Source organism: Pavona decussata, unplaced genomic scaffold, assembly GCF_977016875.1.
Source record: "Pavona decussata unplaced genomic scaffold, jaPavDecu1.1 SCAFFOLD_78, whole genome shotgun sequence".
Taxonomy (NCBI): domain Eukaryota; kingdom Metazoa; phylum Cnidaria; class Anthozoa; order Scleractinia; family Agariciidae; genus Pavona; species Pavona decussata.
The window spans coordinates 102501-127500 of NW_028145496.1; the positions used below are offsets into that span (position 1 = coordinate 102501).

The 25000-nt window shown below is 38.3% G+C and overlaps 3 protein-coding genes across 3 annotated transcripts in view; all 3 read left to right on the plus strand.

Moving 5' to 3' along the window:
• Nucleotides 1–1701, plus strand: part of LOC146476160 (ficolin-1-like) — a 2866-nt gene extending 1165 nt beyond the window's left edge. Inside the window, exon 3 of the mRNA XM_085114664.1 lies at nt 1379–1701. Coding sequence (XP_084970790.1) covers nt 1379–1638 — 260 coding nt within the window. The 3' untranslated portion in view covers nt 1639–1701. The remainder of the gene's footprint in view (nt 1–1378) is intronic.
• LOC146476158 (fibrinogen C domain-containing protein 1-like) overlaps nt 1–25000 on the plus strand; it is a 58360-nt gene that overhangs the window by 24856 nt on the left and 8504 nt on the right. The window lies entirely within an intron of this gene.
• On the plus strand, nt 15051–24850 carry LOC146476161 (lactadherin-like). The gene is made up of 5 exons (XM_085114715.1): nt 15051–15784; nt 17200–17311; nt 22744–23105; nt 23952–24090; nt 24771–24850. The coding sequence occupies exons 1-5, from the start codon at nt 15422–15424 to the stop codon at nt 24773–24775; spliced, it is 981 nt and encodes a 326-aa protein (XP_084970841.1). The 5' UTR covers nt 15051–15421; the 3' UTR covers nt 24776–24850.

Genomic DNA, 25000 nt, shown 5'->3' on the forward strand with positions numbered 1-25000 from the left:
TTTTTCTGAAACTCTCGTCGGGAATCTTCCCGTTGAAAGGCCCACGCAACTGTAGTGACCGATGAGGAAAACAACTTCGTGTCAGAAGGCATCAGAGTTGCCCAACTGGTCCTCTTCGCTGATTAATCAAAAGCGGGGAATTCAAATACTTCTAGAACTGGTTCGGTAAGAGTAATTGTCCAGGGACTCTCCCGTTCTTACAGAAAACTCTCGCCCAAAGAAATCCCTTTTACCCCACTAACTGCCCCTGAGTCTCATAGGATGCTTCTTAAGGTTACCCGGTACCTTCTTAGGTGTCTTCAGAGGTGTCTCGCGTCCAAGCGATGTAGCGCGTCCGGTTTAAACTGTAGATACCTGAACCCTTCTATCAAATTAAAGCTTATAGAGCTGGCTATCCAACTAAACCAAGAATTTTGAAATAAAATGAATTGCCGAGTTTTTAGCGCTGTTTTCTTGAATAAATTTTTTTCACTTGGAGGATCCAGTTTAAAGAGCTAAAACTCAAAAGGAATTTGTTCGTTTGCCTTCAAATTTGGACAGTAGCTAGTTTAACATATAAACAACAAAAACGTGTCTGCGAATTTTTTTTTCCAAATATTTTTTCTCCGAGAGCGATTTTTGTACGATTACTCGACATTTTTTTCATCCTATTTCGAAAATGCTTTGTAACTTTTCACTGCGATTGAATATGGCAAAACGCAGACACGTTTTTTTAGCGCTTTGGGTCCGGAAACTGAGGAGCAAATTAAATGAGCAAAAAACAAAATTCACTTTGACTTTATAAAGGTGATTCGGACGCTCGCAATTAGAGGTCGTGAAAAATTCAACAATTCATTTTATTTCAAAATTCTTGGTATGGTTTGATAGCCAGCTCTATAAGCTTTAATTTGATATAGAGGTTTAGGTATCTACAGTTTAAACTGGACGCACTACATCGCTTAAACGCGAGACACCTCTGAATGTCCCGGGTAACCTTAACCCGGTTTCAGATCTGATCATTCTTTTCCTAAATTTTGTCAGTTATTAGCCAAACTGGGTTATACAAGAAAAATTGCAAAGAACTGAATTTCACCAATACCTCCAATACGTACTAATTTATCAGTGATTTTTTTTCTAACTTGCTTTAGATGCTCAAATTTTCATAAGATAATGATATTACTCAACTAGCATGGGATATATATTTGTTCTTTACTATCGATTTAGTCATATTTCATTTCACTTTTAGTTTACTAGTGTTACTTTCTTGTAATATTTACTGTACTTTTTCAATTTGTGCAACAAACCCAGTCTGGTGTAAAATCCACTGGTATTCTTATGTTTGGACACATGTTATTATCTCCCTTCACTTATTAAGGATTTCTCTTGTGTGTTTTTCTAGGGACTGCTGGTGACTCGCTTTCATTTCATCGTGGCATGGCGTTCACAACCAAAGATCGAGACAACGACATCGGTATGAGTTGTCCACAGATATACCAGGGAGCCTGGTGGTACAATGCCTGTCACAAGTCCAACCTGAACGGCCGCTATCTTAAGGGCCAACACTCTTCATTCGGTGACGGTATGAACTGGTATCACTGGAAGGGTTATCATTACTCTGTTAAACGAGCTGAGATGAAAATCAAACCTGTAAACTCCTAGAACGGAGTTTTCTTTCTTTCGTCACCTCTCTCATTCTTTTTAGTGGCATCGTTCGCCATAGCACGCGTTTTATCGAAGATTAACGTCAAATATGTTTTGTTTGACTGTAAACACTCTTCTTTTGCTAATGGTGTGAATTGGTATCATTGGAAGGGTTATTACTATTCCGTTAAACGAGTTGAGATGAAAATCAAGCATGTGAACCGTAAACCACAGTGCGTTTTATCAAAGATTGACGTTCAAATGTATTTTTAGTGTCTGAGTTAAACCTTTCTACTGAGGTGACAGTAATAAAATATTATTGACTAAGAGTGTATTCTAAGAGATAAATGATATCATAGGCTTTTCCTAACAATTATGGTAACTGTAGAAGTTATTTAGAAAAATACAAATAAATAACCAAATAATTTTAGACGGAGCTGTGAAACAATAAATGTTTTTTTTTTTTAATTTCCTCACTTTCTTCTAAGTTCAGAGTTGTTCTCTCTCTAGACAAGTCTTCTTCAGAGTTTTTCTCTTATTCTTCGGACACTTAAGAGTCCTTGCACAGCGGGTTTTGCTAAAAGGCGGACCGCGGCCCACTTCCCAGTTCACGGCCCCACGACCAGCGGCCCACCTCACCTCAGTTTACGGCCCGGGCAATTTTTTTTAGGCCCATAACTAATTTAGCCTAACTTAGCTCAGACAGTTTCCAGTTAGCCTATACATTTGGAGTAAGGATATCTAGCCCAGAAATTGCTAATTTCGGTAGTCAGTCGTCGGTAGTCTAGTGGTACAAAAAATGGGCTGAAAAATTGTAGCAAGGAAAACGTTTTTTTTTATTCAAAGGCCTACAAGCTGTAGCAAAACTCCAGTAGAGTGTTTCTAACTCATATGGATGATGCAGAAATTCTGCACGGCTTGAAAAAGCTGGATGCAGAAATTCTACACGACCTTATTTTCCGCTTAATTCACTACTTTTCTTACAGCAATTGTATGATGCAGAAATTCTGCATGGCTGGAAAAAGTTGGATGCAGAAATTCTGCACGAGCTTATTTTCCGCTTAATTCACTACTTTTCCTACAACGGCCATATGATGCAGACAATATGCATGGCTTGAAAAAGTTGGATGCAGAAATTCTGCACGACCTTATTTTCGCTTAATTCGCTACTTTTTCTAGAACAACTATGCTGAAAATTCTGCATGGCTTGGAAAAGTTGGACGCACAAATTCTGCACGACCTTTTCTGCTTAATTCACTACTTTTTCTACAACAACTGTGTTATGCAGGAATTCTGCACAACCTTGTACAACCTTATTTCCCGTGCAATCATAGGTAGCCCAGCTCTATGACAGTTTATAAAAAGACTTTAGTGTGACCTGTCACGATGACTGTTACGCAATGGCGTAAATTATAAGGGTTTGTATGGGAATTTATGAACGTGCTTTGGAGTCGAAAGTAGAGGGCATGAATTGAACAAAAATGGCTTACCATGTCTCCTTGATATCTTGCCAGTGTTTATGTGCCGCATTTTGGCCATTTCAGCACAATTCAGTGGCCGGGTTTAGGTTCGCTGTTTTCCTCTCTCTATTTATATAAAATAGAGAGGAAAACAGCGAACCTAAAACCAACTAGAATCACGCTGAAACGGCCAAAATACGGCACACAAACACTGGCAAGATATCAAGAAGATAAGGTAACCCATTTTTGTTTAATTCATACTCTTACGCCATAGAGCTTGGGCTACCTGTAGTACAATTCACTACTCTTTCTACAACAACTGTACAATGTAGAAATTCTGAATCTCAGCCTGACTTTAAAAAGTTGAATGCAAAAATTCTGCCCGATTTTATTCCCTTAATTCAAACTGAAACAGAATTCATGACAAGGGTTCATCGAGACAAGGGTTTGTCTCACATTAGAACCCAAGGGGGTTACTCCGGATTTCAAGTGACGGGGATGATCGAATGGGGGCAAAAATCAAAACCTCTCAAAAATCCCTAGGGCTTCCAACAAACCCAAAAAAAATCCCTGGGCCCAAAATTAACCCCCAAAAAATCCTATGTCGAATTTCCGAGCCTTAAAATTTTTCGGAAGGCATTAAATGATATAACACGGAAAATAAAAACCTTAGAAATTGAATGTTTGTGTTTGTTTATTCATCATTCCATCTGAAGTTATCTTTTTTGCATTTGCTAGTTATCCTAACAACACTCGAGACATCCAAGAACATCTTCTGTTTCAACAATAACATTATGCAGAATGACAACGCGGCCGGGATACGCGGGCACTACCACGAATTTTTAGATTTGTTTGAATACCCCCAAAAAATCCCTACTTAAATCAAGCCACCCCCAAAAAAATACTTGCCAAATTTTCCTACTCCAAAAAATCCCGGAATCGAAATGCATCAGTCAATACCAACAGTGACCACCCCCCCCCCCCCACCCCCGGGATGACCCCCGGGATTTAGGATTTTTTTTAAAAATAAACTGACAAATGCCCCATAGCCGGGACAAAATAGTTGTTCGAATGCCCCGGGGTGGTGGCTCAAACATGTCAAAAATGTTTTATTTTCTTCGTTTCTCGTCTTACTTTCAGTAAAATCTAAGCTAATTCAGACGGAATTAAGTCCTAGCTTGGTCTTGTTTCCCGTAGTTAGTGCAAAAATAGGTCATTCTACAGCTCTAGCGTCCCATTTTATGTCCTATCTAGACGCATTCTATAAGAAACTTACTGTATTTGCCGATGAATTTGTCATTAAGGAAGCGACAATGCTGTATAAGGCGAAAAAAGTGAGATAGTCAAATGCTCCGGGGTAATTGGGTAGAAGGCTAATGCCCGATCCCCGGGATGGACAGTGTGGGAAAATGCCCCACTATTTCCCGGGGGGATGGGCACAGCTGGAATTGACTGATGCAAGAATTTCAAACCCTAAGAAATCTTTTGATCATCTCCGTCAACTTGAAATCCGGAGTACCCCCCTGGGATTAGAACGATGGCATAGAAATAATAAAAAACAATAATAAATCTACAATAATTTACAATGTAAGCATGTATTAAAACATATATGATTACGGACGGATCCAAAGCTAGTCTTCAGAGTTGGACTTTATGTGAGACGTAGGAAATATAAAACCTTAAGTTACGGTTAGGCAACGAAGCGTAATGAACGTTGGCGTACTACGCCCAGCATATCTGTTGTAATGGTATACAAGGGTATACCCTGCGGTAGAGGCCCTTCGATCTTCCTAGATAAGTCTTCCCGACTTATCTAGAAAGATCGAAGGGCCTCTGGTCGCAGGGTAACAAGGGTAGGGTATGCATAATAATTTTTCAAAGTCAGTGCAACAACATGCGCAGTGCTCCTAAAAGTAACACGCTCACATTCTAGGATTTTTTCACATTTGGAAGCGAATTCATTGAGGAATAATGCGCTGATCAACTCGAAACTTCAACATCCCCCCGGGCAAACCTGGAGTACCCCCCCCCCCCCGGCATAGAAATAATAAAAAAAACTTATAGTTACAGAATTGAAGTTAATCGTTTCTCGTTTCACTTTCCCAGAAATCTTACTTTATCAGAGTAAGCTCTATTCTCATCCGAAATTAGCTGAGCAAAGTTTTGGCAATAACTTCAATCAATTTGGTTTTTGGAGGAATAATAGCAAACAAGTTAGACTTACCAATTACATATGGTCTTATGTAAGCCACCAGCTTCTTTACCATCCTCCGAGAACTAGGGCAGATAGTGGGGTAAAAGGGATTTTTGTGGGCGAAATTTTACGATACCTTCGATTTGTCCGCCGTGAAAATTTCTTGGTGAGTGTTTGTTTTTCGATGATCGTGTTTAAGTTTGCGATTTTCTCGACTTCGCTAAAGTTTTTCAGTCTGAAACTCCTGTCGTGAATCTTAACGTTGAAAGGCCCACGCAACAGAGCGACCAATGAGGAAGACAACTTCGTGTAAGAAGGCATCAGAGTTGCCCGGCTTGTCCTCTTCGCTGGTTGGTCAGAGAAATATTTTTCTGGCCAATCAAAAGCGGGGAATTCAAATGCTTCTGGAACTGGTCCGGTAAGAGTACTTACCCAGGGACTCTCCCGTTCTTATAGTATACTATCTCCCACAAAATTCCCCGTTAACCGCCTAATTGCCCTGAGTCTCCGAGGATGCTTCTTTACTGGCTTCAGATCTGATCATTCTTTTCCCAAATTTTGCCAGTTATTAGCCAATTAACAATCATTCCACGAGCGCGCGTTGGATATGAGATGATAGATAGCCAACGAGGCGCGAAGCGCCGAGTTGGCTATAATCATTTCATATCCAACAAGAGCGAGTGGAATAATTCTTTCATTAAAAACAATCAAGAAATATTGTAAGTTATAGCTGGTTTCGCATGGCAAAAACAATTAGAAGACCATTTTAATGATCCCTATTCTCGGCCATGGTATAATAGCTCATATACCATGGCCGCTAAGCCAATCAAATACCTGGAATTGCATTATACAATGATCCAGTTTTTAATAAACTGGGTTATACAACAAAAATTTCACCAATACCTCCAATACAAATTGATCAATGATTTTTTTCTAACTTGCTTTAAATGCTCACATTTTCATAAATGGTATTTCTCAACTACCATGGAATGGATATATGTTCTTTACTATCGATTTAGTCATATTTTAGTTTACTAGTACTACTACTTTCTTTTAATATTGACTGTGCTTTTTCAATTTGTGCAACAAACCCAGTCTGGTGTACAATCCACTGTTATCGCGATCCTGGGGATATTCTTATTGCTCTGAGGCGACGTTATTGTGCGATAATGTCGTCTCAAAATGTCGGTTTCTGGTTGGCTCAAAAACAAACATCATGTAAGCATGGCAGCACGGCAGTTAAGTGGGTTCGGCGCGCACAGATCAAAATTTTACTTCGGTGAATGAACATGCGACGTTGAATGATGGTGTTTATTTCTTTTCGTTTGAGTTTACAAAGCTTCTGACACTGTTCAAGGATCACTAATAATATTTGTTTTGTGGTGAACATGTACCATATAAAGCGGATACAACTTATTTCTTGAAGGTAAGCGAAAAAGAGTGATTAAAAATTAGATGAAGAGAAATTTACTCAAATGACTTTTTCTGGAGTGTGAAAACGGTCACGGAAAATAACGATGAGCTTAAATTCCAATAAATTATGGCATTTTCAAAGCAAAGGGATCTGACTCATTTGGACTACTCCCCTTTTCGGACGCCTTGAGATGCTTCACCTTCGCACCTCTCCAGAAAATACCTTCTCAAGCTTTTTTGGTAGGCTGTTAACGTTGCCGGCTCATATTCCTCGCCGCAAGTTTCCTTTTTATGGTGTCTTTTATCTCTAGAAATTGCTTCAAGAGCTCTACTGCTTTTTCTTTCATGGTTTATAATATTCTTATGTTTGGACGCATATTTCCATCGCCCTGCACTTATTGAGAAGTTCTCTCGTGTGTTTTTTCTAGGAACTGCTGGTGACTCGCTTGATTTGCACCGTAGCATGCCGTTCAGCACCAAAGATCGAGACAACGACAGATATGGCGGGAATTGTGCCACGTTTTCCAAGGGAGCCTGGTGGTACAATAACTGTCATCAATCCAACCTGAACGGCTGCTATCTTATAGGCAAACACTCTTCATTCGCTGACGGCGTGAACTGGAACCTCTGGAAGGGTTATCACTACTCTGTTAAACGAGCTGAGATGAAAATCAAACCTGTGAACTTCTAGAACGTAGTTTTCTTTCTTTCTTTCTTTCTTTCTTTCTTTCTTTCTTTCGTCACCTCTCTCATTCTTTTTAGTGGCTTCTTTCGCCATAGCGCGCGTTTTATCGAAGATTAGCGTTCAAATATGTTTCGTTTGACGGCAAACACTCTTCTTTCGCTAATGGTGTGAATTTGTATCATTGGAAGGGTTATTACTATTCCGTTAAACGAGATGAGATGAAAATCCAGCATGTGAACCCTAAACCACAGTGCATTTTATCAAAGATTGGCGTTCAAATGTATTTCTAGTGTCTGAGTTAAATCTTTCTACTGAGGGGACAGTAATAAAATACTATTGACTTAAAGTGTATTCTAAGAGACAAGTAATATCATAGGCTTTCCCTAGCAATTATGGTAACCGTAGAAGTTATTTAGACACAACAAATGATTGTTTTTTTAAATTTCCTCACCTTCTTCAGAGTTCAGAGTTGTTCTCTCTCTAGACAAGTCTTCTTCAGAGTTTTTCTCTTATTCGGGAGAGACTTAAGAGTTCTTGTACAGCAGTTTGGTGGCCATGAGATGCAGAGATAGTGACAGTCTATTGTATGTTGAAACATGACCTGTATGTATACTTTAATTCTTTGGCGGATCACAATTCAATTAGCTCCATGATTGGAAAACTTCAACTCTAGAACAAATTAGCTCTAGAGTTAATGTCTTTTGCTAAATATCGTAGATTTTAAACTCGTTTCAGATCAAAGGCGAGGGATAAACACTGGTTATGTGTAGTAGTGTGTGCTAAAGGCAATTCATTGTTTTTAAAATGACGTTTCAACATGCAAGTGATACTAAGCGCGCAGGCAAAATGGGCCAAGCACAGGAATATGGACTTGAGCTAAGTGACGACTGGTCTAAGTTTTGCTCCTTATCGATTGAAAACAAAAGCACGGTGTTTTTTCTTTCTCTGATTGCTTACGACCTGTTCCAATAGAAAATTTTGGGGCTAACTGAACAGGAGTATACTTTCTTGCTTCTTTTGTATGTAGTTGTAAACATTGTGAAATAAGCTTACCTTAACTTTCCTCGACTGTGCACAAGCGAAAAATATTTGAATAAAAGTTTAGTTCAGTGTCTTTTTAGCAAGACTTTTTAATACTGCTCTTATGTAATTTACTACGATTCACAATTTCTTTAGATATACCTCCAGGGAAACTGATTTTCGGAAAATTCTGACTGAATAAGTTTGATAATTGAATCACTGGGCTGGCATAGGAGTAGCAGCAGGAAGTTTGCTTTTGATATAAAACGATAGAAATCAAAAACGCTTTAAAAGGCCAGACATAAGTATATAACAAACCTGTGGGTATTGCTCTGCATTCTGATTTGTTACTCACTTTGGCTATCCACCTTCCGCCATTGTCCAGAATCTCGCGCGCGAGCAATTTCGTACCCAGGTCCTGTAAAAAAGTTTTCATGTTCTTTGGCCAGTGGTTGGTCGTCTGGAGAAACTCTGGGGTACTAGAATTTTTTCATCGCAAAAAATATTGTTCACCTGTACACCTAAGAAAAATATTTCTAAGCTGCAAAATGTACAGAATTTTGCAGCAAGAGTTGTTACAAACTCAAGGAAATTTCATCACATAACACCGGGCACTTTTAGGACACTTTACTAGCTCCTCTGAAATCCGATTTGTAAATAGATCTTCTGTACATGATCACAATACAAGAAACAAGCATAAATTGAACATCCCAGGTCATAAATCTACTGCTAGACAGCCATCGTTTCTACATCGTGCAGTTACTCTGTGGAACTCTCTGCCAAGTAACGTTACAGAATGCGATAGTCTCTGAGCTTTTAAGAGAGAATTGAGAAATTGACTTATACTTTTATTAAGCCAGATATTTTTCACATTTTCTGTAGGATTAAGATGTTTTCTTGTAATTACACATTTTGCGCGTTCTCTTGACCTTATTTAATGAATTAACAAAATACTGTAGTGGAATAATAAATATGCGTTATTGACCAAGGGTGAGATCAAGATGGCTGGATATTGGCCAAGTTCTTTTTTCGCGTTTTTGCACAGTTTTCGGCCTTCAATCAATAATTATTGAATGAAACAATACATTTCGAAAATATATGCAAACATAAGCCGAAAAATAGAGCGGGTGAATCAGAAAAATGGGCGAAACTTTCAAAACGTGAGCTTCTTCGGCGAACTTGAGAAAAACACTTTTCAGAACTGCTCTAAACACTTAACGCAACTTTCTCTACGCTATGATTTAAATACAGTCATTGCAAACCTAGAGAACTAATCCATTTAGTACTCGACGTGAGACAATAAGTTTTACAAAATCAATCTATCTACACGCGGAGCAACTCACACGATTCAACTCGCATTCATTGTAGCTGAAACAAAATTTTCACAACACCAGGATGATTATTTATTTATTTATTTATTTATTTATTTATTCACCACGACATACAAACATAGAAAGTTACAATGAATAATAGACTAGGATTACAAGTACATAAGTTTAGAGTAAATAATAATAGTAAAAGAAGTAAGAAGTGGCGAGGAGACCTCAAGAAACCCCCGGGCTTATACTGAGAGGTCTCCTCGGATATATGTTGGGACTTTAAGACCAGTAATTCCATTCTCTTTCCTTTCCTTTAGGTAGATGTAGACAGTTTACCGAACATTTTAATGAGCATTTTCCCCCAGAACAACAAGAAAATCGAAGTAAAGATTGCATTGTTGCTCGGGATTAAACTTTCGATGCCAAGCGGACGGGCAACGGGTAATCCCGAGCGGGCAAGATAGTTCCATCTTGCCCGCTCGGGTAGCCAATCACAGCGCAGGATTTGACTCATCTTGCCCGCTCGCGGAGCCAGCCATATAATAAATTATGTTATGCTATATTAATTCTGCGGTAAAAAAATGCAAGTGACAGGCAGAGCAACACAACAATCACAACCATAGCCATAAACATAATAAAAAGGTTTTTTTCAATCTAGTGGGAAAACGTACGTATATACTGCTGACTTGAAATCTTGCCTTGTAATTTTCGTACACGACACTTTTAAAATAGCCTCCATACAACCTAATTCACTATTTATTAATTTCATTACTTCTTGAATCCCTGCGATGCGAATTGAGAGGAAACAGTAAGTTTAAAAGCAATAACAATGAGACCTGGAGGAAAGATAGTACGTCAAAAGATGTCTCCTTTGAGATCCACAACACGAAGTGATAATGTCATATGACGTGTAATTAGGCCTTATTTTTTACATGAGCTCGGATTCCTTTGTTCTTTATCCCCCTTGCATATTAACACATAATCCCCTCGCATTTAAATTAGCTTTTTATGAAGAACAAATTTGCAAATGTTTATTTGGAAATATTATTAAATAAATACGATGCTACAATTTCTAAAATTGAACTGAGCAATGTTTTCTTTTGGGGCACATTCGCAGGCCAATCGTGCAAGTTGTGACTCTCAGGAAATGATTTGTTTTGTAACCTTCTATTCCTGCAACTCTACACATGTCTTGAACAACCTTTCTCAAGGTGTTTTTTCCAACTGGTGTTTTTGTGTACCACACTTCGTCGTCAGAACTGACTTCTCTTTAAGGCATCAAATATAAAGGACTGCCAGGCTTTAACTTTGGGCATTTGCTTTGATACTTCTCAAATATGCGAACAATGCATCTTTCCGGGTTGCCAGGATTATCGTGCTGTTCCACGATTTTATAGGACCGAACTTTCGGTTGCTTAAGTCCACCAGTGTAATTTTTCTCTCCAAATGAAGTGTACTGCAGTTTGCTGCATTCTTTGCCACTTCCTTTAATCACCCTGATTTGGTCAAATGTCAGACTTCGATGCTCTTCGCCGCTTCTTAGCGCGAAATATTTACCAATCAGAAAGAATAAAGTGTTCAGCAAAGTTTTAGGATCCGTGTCACTAAATACTCCCTTTGTCCTCATTAATTGTTCTTCATCTTCTGTTATAGGCTCGGCCTGCGGGATTTTGCAACCAAGTCCCTTGGCGGTTAATCTTTTCATTTCAGCATCCATTGAATCTTGAAACAATTTGAAATCTGGACTTTCAGGAATCTTTTACTGTGGAGTACCTCTTTCTCTCAGATAACGCCGCAAACCTGTGCACTGTAATTACGGTGAATCACTCTTATCTTTCTTCCTTAAGTCATATACAAACTTGCTCAGCTAAAACACAGTTCCAAATTGCACAGTGTACTTAAAATTCCACTGTTTGGAGCTACCACGAAAGTTTCGTTGTCATTTATTGGTAACGAGTTTCGCTCCGTAACCCAGTCATCCCAAAAGTGTTTTTTCTTCTATTTAAAAAGAATTGTCTATAAAAAAAACTGCCTGTCAAAAATTTGTTGCAATGTAACAATAAAGTCAATCAACGCTAACCGATCACATCAATTTTTTACAGATAAAATTTCTGAAAACGTCCTAAAGTTTCAGGACGTTTGCTCTAAGATTAAAAAGGTTGTTTATGCTAAAAGTCGCCGCGTGCACAATCCCCCCCCCCCCCCTCCCGGTCTAGATAGCGTTGAGGCGAATCAGGTAACATGTCAATCTTTCTCCATGGTAACTTTTTTGCGGGCCCGTCCATAAGGCAAGCTTTCTTTCTAGAATTGTAAAAAGTGTTGTCGTTTCCATCTTCAAGGTCTCTTGAGGTTTGTTCTGTAACTCCCTGAGACGTTCCATAATTTTCCCTTTGTCAGAACTAGTGGAGCAAAGAACAACAACAGGAACCTCGAGACCACCTTGTTCTAACCCAACAGTTGCTGGCTCTACATGGTAAACTGACTAGTGACAAATGTAGCGTTCATGCGATTGTGTCATTGCTATTTTTTGTTAAGTAAAGTACCAAGTTCATTGAGGTAAGACAAAGTTGGTGACAATTTTTCACCTTTTCTTAATGTTTTTGTTGATCCAATAAATCTTTATAGCTGATGAGCAAAACGATGGCCGACAAATATAATGAAAATTTTACCTGATAAATAAACGCTAAGCCCCAGATAAACAACAGAAGCCGAGTTTTTAATAAACGCTTCTGGCGTTGTATTCGAGAAAATACGGTATAAACAGATCCACCGCAATAGTTCGCCTTGTATATGCGCTCACGAGTTAAAATGATGCACTATGGGTGGGGTTGGTGGGAATAAGTAGATCTCAATGCGTTTTGAAGGAATATTTATTTTGGGTACGTTTTACATTTAAACAATAGAGGACTTTTTCCGTGTTTACATAGCCTCATCTAGACACGAGGGGGGTTGGGAGAATTCGAGACAGTTATGTAAACCCGAGACGCAGTCGAGGATTCGCACAACTTCCGAAAATTCTCCCAACTCCCTGAGTGTTTAGATGAGACTATGTAAACACAAAAAAAGTCTTCTATTGCTTTTAAAAAATATTTCTCAAAAATAATTCGACAAATGAAGGGAAATTTTGTTAATTTATTTTTTGATTGAAATAGATCAAGTCAGTACACGCTCTGGACAATCATATTTGCTAAAGGCCAATGAAACCTTGCGTCTGACAACACATCAACCAACCAAAATTTGCCTTAGAAAGGTCAAAATCAAGTTGAAATTTGTGGCAAGCGTCAGCGAGCCCAGTGTGGATGACGGCGATTTCGGCTTTGAATTCTTGTAAATCTTACAGAAAAATACCAAACATTCGGTGAAAACTAGAAGAAATGTTCAAAATATTCGATTCTGTAAGGAAAGAACTTATTTAAGCTGAAAATGAATGTCACTTTGCATGGTCGCCCTTGAAAGTTTAATACGTGAACTTGCCCGATGTGGCAGCCTGAGATGGCTGAGAAGTCGAATCGCTCATCGTGCCTTGTGAAGTTTTGCTGTTTGGGAGTCATAGCACCGGCAGCGGATCCAGACTGTGAAGTTGTTCCTGGTAATAGTAATCGTAACAATGGATTATTACGCTGAGAAAGTCTCAGAGAAACTAAATTTTATACAAATTTGACAGCCAAATACCGAAACCGGCAGTACAAAGTTTAATTTGAAACATTTAAAGTCTGTAGCATATAGCTCTGTGTTCGTTTTCGTGTACATTTTTTGAATAAAGAATGTGTTTTACAGAATTTTATTGTGGTACTCAGATGCAAAAATTACCTTGAAAAGCGTTTACTGCGTATTTGTTGTATATTTGTCGTCTTCACTTGAGCTCCCACGACGAGGTCGTCTAGCGAGGCAGGCAAAACGCTGTGGTTCTTCTTTCTTTTGCTTTTTTCCATCGGGTTCAGGGGGGAAGGGATAGGCAAACCCCGATCAAAATTTTGGGAAATTTTTCTCAACTTCCTTAACAGTTGTACTTGAAATTACTTTGCGAGTTTTGCGTGACGTCACAACCGTGTTTACATACTCTCATCAAAACACACCTATCGACCAATGGGAGCGCGCTTACTGTCTCAAATATTTTATAATATTATTTACACGATCTCTAATTTTCTCCTCGCATAATGACAACTGTCACAAACTTGCGAGACTTATTAAAATTTGTACGAGAGTTTACAAAACGTTTTTGTCATTCAAACAAATTTACCATATTGAATCTTGTATAAATGAAAATAAAGCTTTAATTTGATTTAACTTATTCACTACGGACACCTCATATAACTTGTTTTTCGCTGTCTTGCAGCTGCCGGCACCAATCTATTCTTCAAACTGTCCATATATTAAAATTCATACTTTACGTGATAGATGCAATTTATTTACGGCGAGAAACCTCTAAGGTATAGTTGAGACGGAGAATATGAAAAGTTTTCTTTAAGTTTGGCTATCACCAACGAAATAATAATCATAATCATAAGCATCATTTATTTCGCTTATGTCTCAGTGGGAATCGTAAAAACAGTAATAACGGGATCGATGTAATCATTAGTAAATGATGGATTATTTCCTTATGATTATGCTCACGTTTGTGATTATGTCTCTGTTGCTCTTTAAAGTACGTTTCCGACTTGATCGAATGCTATGTCCATGATTATGATTATATTATGTTTATATTATATTATGTTCATCATGCCGCTAATGGAAACCACCTAATCCTTGGTAATTAAAACGTTGTTCCATACAGTCATTTAGGGAAGGCCCCGTTAAAACTTTCAGCCCCACTCCCGTTAGTTGGAATGTTAAGTTGCACAGAATTCTTTCAAAATGAATGGATTCATGCTTTTGTCAGTTGCTAGTTCCCTCTACATGCACTTACGGGTAAAAATGATGCAGTAATTGATGTTGGGGTTATAGAGTAAGTACGCCTTAGTGCAGTTTGATGGAATATATTTTTTTAAGGGTTTAGGTTATTATTTACGTGATATTGAATTCTCCTCGTTTAATGACAACAGCCACAAAACTTGCGAAACGTGTTAAAATTCATATAAAGAGAGATTACAAAACATTCCTGTCATTAAAACAAATTCACCATATTGAATGTTGTAGAAATGAAGATGAGGCTTTAATTTAATTTAACTTATTGACTACAAACATCTATTATAACTTGTGTTTCTCTGTCTTGCAGCTGCCGGCATCAATATATTTTTCTAACAGTCCATAAACTTAAACACATATTTTACTTGATAAACGAGAGTTTTTTTACAGCTACGAACGGTTAAGGTATAGGTTAGACGTGAATATAAAAAGTTTTGTTTAAGCTTGGTTATCACCCACCAACGAAATAACGATCATAATCAGAATGATAGTCGCTTATGTCTCAGTGGGAACCCTAAAAACAGTAATAACGGGATCGACATAATCAGTTATCAGAAAATGATGGCTTATTTCCTTGATTATCTTCACCTTTGTGGCTATGTATGTGTGATATGGTCTTATGTCATCTTATGTCAATAATTATGATTGCTGTTGTGATCGTTATAATGCTTATGGAAACCATATAGGCCTTGATTATCAGAAAGTTGTTTCATACAACCATTTGCATGTAGATCGAGCGCTATTAAAAATTTAAACACTGGGGAGTTGTTAGCTCGCATATCAACTTGCATTGAATCTTTTTAAGATGAATGGATTTATTATTTTTTCAGTTGCTATTTCCCTCTACATTACGTTTCATATTTTGGATCAATGCTTGTGCGACGACGCTGTTAGTCTCAGTCGTGAACAAAACAAAAGGCTTAAGTATGCCCTCTTCAAAGATCACTTATTTTACGCACTTCTCGTTCCAACCATTACAACGACCTCGTTCACCACCGGAAGACACTGCCTTCTGCAATGCCTAAAAAATGAAAGATGTTTTTCTACAAACATTGGTGCGTTTCCTGGACCAAGTGGGAATTTCACTTGCGAGTTACTTCCAACGGACAAATACAACGCGTCTGAAAAGTTCCAAGCAAATCATTTCTTCCATCATTCCAGCATTATGGTGAGTTATTGCGCGTTACTTTCTTTGTTGTATGTGAATAATAATATTACAATTTTTTTACGTTGTTTAACACTTACAATGCTTTGGGTTTCGCGTAAAGGGAATTAAAAACCACCCTTTTAGCTTAAGGCTCAATCTTTGCGACTAGGAGCCTTCCAGCGCTTATCATGCCATGGCAAAAACAACGCATAACCGCCGCTGAGAGTGATTATCTTTTTTTTTCTATTCACCACGACATACAATCATAGAACGTTACAGTGAATAATAGACTAGGATCTTACATAAGTTTGTAGTATATAATACTAGTAAAAGAAAAAGTAAGAAGTGGCGAGGAGACCTCAAGAAGCCCCCGGGCTTATACTCAGAGGTCTCCTCGGAGATATGTTGTAGGACCGTAAGACTAGTAAGGACATTGCATTTAGATTTTTTAACATACGGTGGTAAGACTATAAAGACATAACAGAGGCGGACGTTTCATACAATTAATTGAGGAAATCAAGAAGCTTTCTTTTGAAGGTGGATAGACTAGGGGAAGACGTAATTGATAATGGCAAAGCATTCCATATTTTTGGCCCTCTATAGAGTATAGTAAATTGCTTGATATTAGTTCGGCAGGTGTGAGGTCGAAAATGAGCTGAGGTTCTAGTATCATAATTATGAATTTGACCACCAGTCGGAAATAAATTTAAAAAGGGCGAGGGCAGCAAACGTTGGTGATAGGAAAACATAAATTTTGCAATATAAGGAAAATTCACTTTAAAATTATCTAGGATATCCAATTGTGCAAATAAAGGTGCAGAAGGTGCAAGGTGATTAGAATTTGTCATAGCTCGCACAGCTCGTTTTTGAAGAAGAAAAATGCGATTTAAGTTTGTTACATAAGTAGAAGACCAAACTGTAGTACAAAAAGTTAAATAGGGATAAATTAAGGTATAATACAAAGATTTTTTAGTGTTTGATGACAAAAAGAAACAAAATCTGTACATAATACCAACAGACTTAGAGATTTTCTAGCGAATACAACTGATATGCGATTTCCAGGTAAGACCCTCGTCAATAAAAATACCTAAGAACTTAACTTCTGTTACTTGCTTGAGGGGTATACTGTCAAATGAAATTTGGGAGCTCATGTGGACAGATTTTTGTTTGGGTTTAAATCCAAAAGGAACCTATTAAGCATTATGGTAACGCGGGAAAACTCCAGACTGTTGATAGAAAACAACGAAAGAAGATTGTGATTGTGATTGAGAAAAATTTTCGACGGACAATTCAAGTTAACAAACAACGTAACTCGTTCATTTTCGATATGCACCAGCGGCGTGTAGAATATAGGCAGTCTGCTAAATTTTCCGCGCTCCAGGTGAGCACACGGCATGTTTTACTAGTACTTGAAAACTCTGCAATTTTTATTCCAGAGTCCTTGTGAAACATTTCCTTGCCTGAATGGGGGAAGATGCAGAGCGCTTTACGAAAAAAACAGTTACAACTGCTCTTGCACAGAAGGATTCACTGGGAAAAACTGTGCAAGTAAGTAAAAAAAAAACAAGAATTATTGAAAAAGTAAACTCTCTGAAACCAAAATAATGTGAAACTGTAATTACACAAAGAAAGGGTTACAAAACGTAATATTGATATTTAGCCTTGGTGAACATCCTATTGCAATTATAAGAGTTGTTGACAAAAAAAAAGTAACATGAGCAAGTTAGCATAACATAATGGCAGTGTATTACTGGTAAAATTTCTAATGCTGTCCATTGTTGGTTTTTTGATTCTCGATTTAGTCTTTATTAGTTTTCTATGCAGCATCACCTTTGCAGTTTTTAGTTACTGGATATGCACAAAACTTCATTAAGGTGCGAACGAAAAAAATAAGCAGAACCAATAAAAGTAGTATACCTTCAGCAAAATTAAGCCCCGTTAGTGCCGAGGTGCCGAGGTAGATCATTGATATGGATGAGGGTCGAGTCAATGACGTCATCTATTGTTATAACCTAGGGAAAAATGCCTTCCTCCATACTAATTAACTGATTAGGTAGTGTCTTCCTGTGTACTAAATTTTCTACTTCCTCCATACTATTAAGTGCCGAGGTTTACTAACGAGCGTCACTCTAGTACAAAGAAAACAATAAACTTGCCTGGGCTTGCCCGCTCTATACCCACCCGAATTGGACCTTAAGATTTGTATGGTCACTTTGAATAAAGGCGCGCTTTCTCTTGATAGCGTCACTCCTGGGAAAATTTATCTCCGAGATTTTCGGTTATTCGTGACGATTATCGATCACTACCGTTAAAAAAACAAAACACACACACATATATACACAAAGTGGCGCTGAAAACTCTATATTTCAAGTTTGTTTGACGATAACCAAACTGTTTTCTCCCATCTATCTCGAGGAAATGAAAAAACTATTAAAGTCTCAGCGTTTTCACGCACCGTTAGTCAGTTAATTATGCGAGTTCGCAAGCCTAAAGTTGCATTCAAATTAGTTCAGTTCTGCTGAAAAACCCCAGGGGAGTATCTTGACGCATTAGTTTATAATCGATTTCATATAACTTAACAAGAATCAATGAAAACACGCAACTTATAATTGTTAGCAATAGAACCAGACAAGGAATACCGTTTTAAAAACTTTATTAAAAAACAATGACAAAATAAAGTCAAATACACAGCGATTTCAAGCGGGTGGAAATTAATTAATCTGCATCTCCGTTCTCATTTCTATTGTTTGCCCTCCACCACCACCACCACCTCCACCACATTTCCATTGTTTTCCCTTCACCACTACCACCACTGCCACATTTCTATTGTTTACCCGCCACCATATTTCTATTTCTTTCCCTCCACCACCAACAGCACCTGTTTCTGGCTTTCAGATCAGAGACTAAAACTTTTGCGAAATCTCTTTTTTCACGGTCCGTTAGCCACTAATTATGCAGCATGCAGCATGCAGTATACACAATAAATAATCAATGAAACATCAATTAAAACACCCGAATGATCAATAATTACTATTAAACAAGACACACTCTTTTTGAGAGGCCTTAACAACTAATTTATTACCTTTAAATAGAGGATACCAAAAATATTAAATTATTTAACTACCGGATATTTTAAATGAATTAAAGTAACTTTCAACTCTATACCCAAATCGCCGAGTTTGTCTCCTTAGTTTGTCATAACAATGCAGAGCTTACTATTTCTGTTTTTGCTGACCTTGCCTCCTCTTCCTGCTCCTCCTCCTTCTCAATTCTATTGTTTTCCCTCCTCCTCCTCTCCCTCCTCCTCTTCCTCCTCCTCCTCCTCCTCCTCCTCAATTCTATTGTTTTCCCTTCTCCTCTTCCTCCTCCTGTTCCTCCTCCTCCTCCTCCTCCCCCTCCTTAATTCTATTGTTTTCCCTCCCCCTCCTCTTCAATTCTATTGTTTACCCTCCTCCTCCTCCTCCTCCTCCTCCTCAATTCTATTGTTTGCCCTCCTCTTCTTCCTCCTCCTCCTCCAAAAAAATCTCATCTTTTTATAACCAGCAAAACTACATAATCTTACGGAAATAATTATTTCTTTCCATAATTCTAATTAAATTTAGATCCCAACAGATCGAGTATAAAAAAAAAAGATTTTTTTGAAGGAGGAAGAGGAAAAACCATAAAACTTAGGAGGAGGAGGAGGAGGAGGAGGAGGGAAAACAATAGAATTGAGAAGGAGGAGGAGTAGGAGAAAGCAAGGTCAGCAAAAACAGAAATAGTAAGCTCCGCAATATTATGACAAACTAAGGAGACAAACTCGGCGATCCGGGTATAGAGTTGAAAGTTACTTTAATTCATTTAAAATCTCCGGTAGTTAAATAATTTAATATTTTTGGTATCCTCTATTTAAAGGTAATAAATTAATTTTTAAGGCCTCTCAAAAAGAATGTGTCTTGTTTAATAGTAATTATTGATCATTCGGGTGTTTTAATTGATGTTTCGATTGATTATTTCTATAGACTTAAGCTGTCTATTGTACATACTGCATGCTTGCATAATCAGTGGCTAACGGACCGTGAAAAAAGAGATTACGCAAAAGCTTTAGCTTTTAGATCTGAAAGCCAGAAACAGGTACTGGTAGTGGTGGAGGGAAAGAAATAGAAATGTGGAGGCGGTGGTGGTGGTAGTGGAGGGAAAGAAATAGTAATGTGGTGGCGGTGGTGGTGGTGGTGGAGGGAAAGAAAAAGAAATGTGGTGGCGGTGGTGGTGGTGGTGGTGGTGGAGTGTAAACAATAGAAATGTGGCGGTGGTGGTAGTGGTGAAGGGAAAACAATGGAAATGTGGTGGTGGTGGTGGAGGGAAAACAATGGAAATGTGGTGGAGGTGGTGGTGGTGGAGGGAAAACAATGGAAATGTGGTGGAGGTGGTGGTGGTGGCGGAGGGCAAACAATAGAAATGAGAACGGAGATGCAGATTAATTAATTTCCACCCGCTTGAAATCCCTGTGTATTTGACTCTATTTTGTCATTGTTTTTTTAATAAAGTTTTTTAAACGGTAACTCTTGTCTGGTTCTATTGCTAACAATTATAAGTTGCGTGTTTTCATTGATCCCGGTTAAGTTATATGAAATCGATTATAAACTAATGCGTCAAGATACTCCCCTGGGGTTTTTCAGCAGAACTGAACTAATTTGTATGCAACTTTGGGCTTGCGAACTCGCATGAATAACTGACTAACGGTGCGTGAAAACGCTGAGACTTTAATAGTTTTTTCATTTCCTCGAGATAGCTGGGAGAAAGCAGTTTGGTTATCGTGAAACAAATTCGAAATAGAGAGTTTTCAGCGCCACTGTGTGTATGTGTGTGTGTGTTTTTAACGGTAGTGATCGATAATCGTCACGAATAACCTGAAATCTTGGAGATAAATTTTCCTAGGAGTGACGCTATCAAGAGAAAAAGTGCCTTTATTCAAAGTAACCATATAAATCTTAAGATCCAATCCGGGTGGGTATAGAGCGGGCAAGCCTAGGCAAGTTTATTGTTTTCTGTGTACCGGTGTATGACATTTGCAGACTGCAGACTGCAGACTGCAGACTGCATACCGCAGACTGCAGATGGTTAATTGTAAAATAATACACATTGAAACGTAAGAATTAATTCTTATGCTTTCTACAGCCCAAAATGTACCAGGCGCTCCTACCGATCGATACTTCCATGTGAAGATTTTTACTCTTTTCCTGCAGTACTGCTTCCTCTTCTTTTTTTTCTCAAAACTAGGAATGTCTTTTCCTTACTTAGTATGCTTTCTTCAGAAAACAATAGCTCGGGTTCCCGGTGAAAAAAAGAGAAATTAATAGAGCCATACCATCCCCATGTTTTCTTTTATTTTCTTAGAAGCCCGGAAATAAGGGTGCCACAGGGTTCCCACAGTCACAAAAGCCTCCTCGAAATAAGTTTTTCTATGGGAATAAATCGTAAGATTCATAAAACGTTGAAAATTCACGTAAACTGCCATTTAATATACATACCTCAGAAAGACATGTAAAAAAACGTCATTTTTAGCAACTTTTGATGTTTTATCGATGAACTCCGGTCCTCATACTAATCATATACGTAATTTAGCTTAGGAAGCTGTTGTGAGTCCAGGTGCCCTGTACGCAAATTACAACTGGTGAAAACAATTAACAGTCTGCAGTCTGCAGTCTACAGTCTGCGGTCTGCAGGCTGCGGTCTGCAGTCTGCAATTGTCATACACCGTCTTTGTACTAGAGTGACGCTCATTAGTAAACCTCGGCACTTATTAGTATGGAAGAAGTAAAAAAAAAATAGTATGCAGGAAGGCACTACCTAATCAGTTAATTAGTATGGAGGAAGGCATTTTTCCCTAGGTTATAACAATAGATGACGTCATTGACTCGACCCTTTTGCATATCAATGATTTACCTCAACACCTCGGCCTAACTCGGCACCCCGGCACCTCGGCAGTAACGGGGCTTAATTCTGCTGAAGGTATACTGCTAATAAAGGAATTCAAAGACCTGCTAAAAAAAACATAAAATTTTTAGTAAGATAAAAACTTTTCTACATTTTCTACAATTGGAAATGTTGCATTTTTAAGGAGAGGCGAATACCGAAATTTCTGCAAACAAAAAAACCTTCATGGAGCGAGGACAAGAACCAACATCAAACTGAACCACCTACTACCAACGTCGAGTCCGGAAGTCGATTCCTGGTCAGATAAGCGGGAGGCAAATTTGGCCACTACTGTGGCATCTCAGTAGGTTAAGATAGAGTATAGTAGAGTGAAGTGGATTGGGAATTGTATAGAGTGTAAAACAAAGTGAATGCTAAGCAAAGTGAAATTTAATTTGAGTAAAGTGAACTACAAAGATTTAGGTTGCTGTGAAGTGAAGAGCACTGCAATCAAAAAATAGACTTAAAAATATTTGACAGCAAGTGAAGCGATACTGTTGAAGTTACGTTGCACTTAAGAAAACCATCCATCCCCTTCAGACGAAGGTTTTTTCGAATTTTGCTCTACCCTTAGACGAACCCGGCAGCAAGAATTTTTTCGAGGGAAATAAAATTGTATTAGACGGAGTTCATGTTTTACAAGGAACGCTCGATTTCATGGAGAAAATTCACTTATGATACAAGGATAAGTTTTTGTTTGCTAAAAAGATATATGTGGTTAGTTATTCCCTTTGGAATAAAAAAAATTATTAATTAAGAAAAATTCCTTCGGGAAAACCCTTGAAAGTGTCAACCTCAGTTGTGGCATTTGAGGAAGTCAGAGCCTTATTGCCTGTAAACTAAAACTTGGAATTTCTAAATTTTTAAAATTGCCACCATTTTGACACCTTGCTATGAAGTGGTAGCCGCTCCTTCGCTCGCGGGAAATAGCAGCTACAGTCAGTTTCCCGCTGCTGTACTGCATCGTGGCAGTATTCTTTATTTCCTTGCTTCAGCCTCGCTTAGTAGATTCTCGTTGATTTTAGAATGTGAAAGAGCTCTTGGCATGGAAAACGGTGAGATTTCTGACGGACAAATCACTGCCTCTTCAGCGTTCGATGAACGCCACCGCGCCTCCCTTGGCAGACTACATCATAAGGAATCGACAATTCCCGAACTAAAATCAGGAGGATGGGTGTCACGCCTCAGAGATTCCAACCAATGGCTCCAGATTGATTTAGATAATCAACACACTACAGTGACACGTATTGCAACGCAAGGAAGAAATTCTCACAGCCAGTGGCCAGGGGCCGCTGAGAGCAACTTTGTAACCAAGTATAAGTTACAGTACCGTAACGGCAGTGTGAAATTCCATTACTTCGTGGAACAAGGGCAGAGCGCAGACAAAGTGCGATAAGTTGAATCCTTTCTATCAATTTGATCATGTATCAGCTTTCAATGCACATCTGTCGAAGAATTAACACATTTACCCATAAGCATATCCTGCGGCTAAACAACCATCCTAATTTTTTTAACATGTTTGTCTAAAGAGCTAAATGAAAACAAAGGGAGCGGGAGGCTTACATCTTAAAATGAGTTTATTGCACGAGTAGAACAAGCTTAGACCACATTAACACTGATTGGATCAAAAAAACATTTGACGCAGAACTTTTTCGTTTTATTTAAGTCATTAAATAAGAACTGAACTGAACTAATAAGACTTACCAGTGTTTGATCAGAAACCTTCCCGGTACGGGTGGTGAAAAGGTACTTGAAAAGCCTTGTCAAGGTTTAGGCACACACGGGAGAACCCTAAAAGCTACAGGTGTCCAAACGTGTCTACGGCTTAGTGCTCCAACTAAGTATAGCTTTTGTGCCTGCACCAAAACCATACTGCTAATTTTTGCACGTTTTCTGTGCCAGAGCCGGGAACGTTACTTTCAAGCACAACTCAGGAAAGCTCTACGTGTCACTCGAAGCAGAAACGATGTGAACGAATAACCGGGTAGACGCTCCATAAAAAGATCTTGTACAGATTTGCATCCACAGCAATTTATAATGATGTGTGCGCAACCTTTATGTTTACATGCATTGAGACTGGATCTGTTTCACTACCAGCATTTAAATTGATCCGGTATTATGGACACAGCCTATATAAATTGATATACTGCATTTGGAAGAGTTTTGAGACTTGGTGAATGTGACCTTTTTTTAGGGGGCTTGAGTTCGCTAAAATCTTGTCTTCTTGCCTTAGGAGTTTGCTGGTAACACAGACAGAGATAGTGTTGTTTATCATGAGCTGAACCCACCAATCACAGCACGTTACATCCGCTTTCGACCAACATCTTGGAATTCTCGTATTTCAATGAGGGTAGAACTTTATGGCTGTAAAGGTAATTAAAGCAAATACAGGTAATGCGTTTCTTGTAGGAGTAATTATGTGAAGATAACAATAGCAATATTATCCAGGTGGTCTATGCAACTCAATAAATAGCATTACCCGTGGTAGATCAACCGGTGGTAAAATATTTCATCTACCAAGGAACAATTTTTATTTAATATTTATTCATTTTTTTCTTTTTTGTCCACTTGAACAGAGCAACGTGTTGGTTGAGTTACTTCGAGTATCAAAACAAGCATGCCTAAATTTATTTAGACCTCGGTAAATGTCATGAACGCTTCTTGTATCTGGCAATTTACCATTGTAACTTACGGTCACACTTACAAAATGTAGTGTCAGATCCTACCAAAGAAAAACGGTCATTTATAACGGTGAAGGAGTCTCAGAAATGTAACCACACCTTAAACAAACGGCAATAGATTTCTTGCGGTATTAAATTAAGCTTTTTGAAAAATTAAGAATAATTTTTGCTTTCTTGGCGCACAAAATATTTGCTGAACAAGATTTTTGGGTTTGCCCGAGCCTTCCCTCGATCTATCTATCCAATAATTCGTTTGTTTTGTACATCTACAGATATTTTACAAGTCAAACAACTTGTAATGGACAAACTTGTTCTCCGTAAGCATGTGGGTTTAATTATGTAATTTTTCCTTTTCTTTTCTTTTTTTGTAGAATGATTCAAGATTACGATCAACAGAAACGCAGTGCTCTTCAAATGGGATCACAATCCAGGATAATCGAATAGCTTGCAATCTTTAAACTTTTATTAATACATTACACCAGTTTTGGATCTAACTTTGGTAGAGTAATTTAGGTGGTAAAGCTTGTAACCATGGTGAATGAGCGGGCGAAGTTTTGAGTTGCTTTCTTTGGGTTGACCCTATATCGAGCACCTTTAAGGA

What these genes read in the sequence shown, in the direction of transcription:
- LOC146476161 (XM_085114715.1), top strand. Translation starts at nt 15,422, where the DNA reads ATGAATGGATTTATTATTTTTTCAGTTGCTATTTCCCTCTACATTACG. An exon ending in CACTGGGAAAAACTGTGCAA is followed by an intron (nt 17,312 to 22,743) that starts GTAAGTAAAAAA and finishes CGTTGATTTTAG; the next exon opens with AATGTGAAAGAGCTCTTGGC. An exon ending in AAGGGCAGAGCGCAGACAAA is followed by an intron (nt 23,106 to 23,951) that starts GTGCGATAAGTT and finishes TTCTTGCCTTAG; the next exon opens with GAGTTTGCTGGTAACACAGA.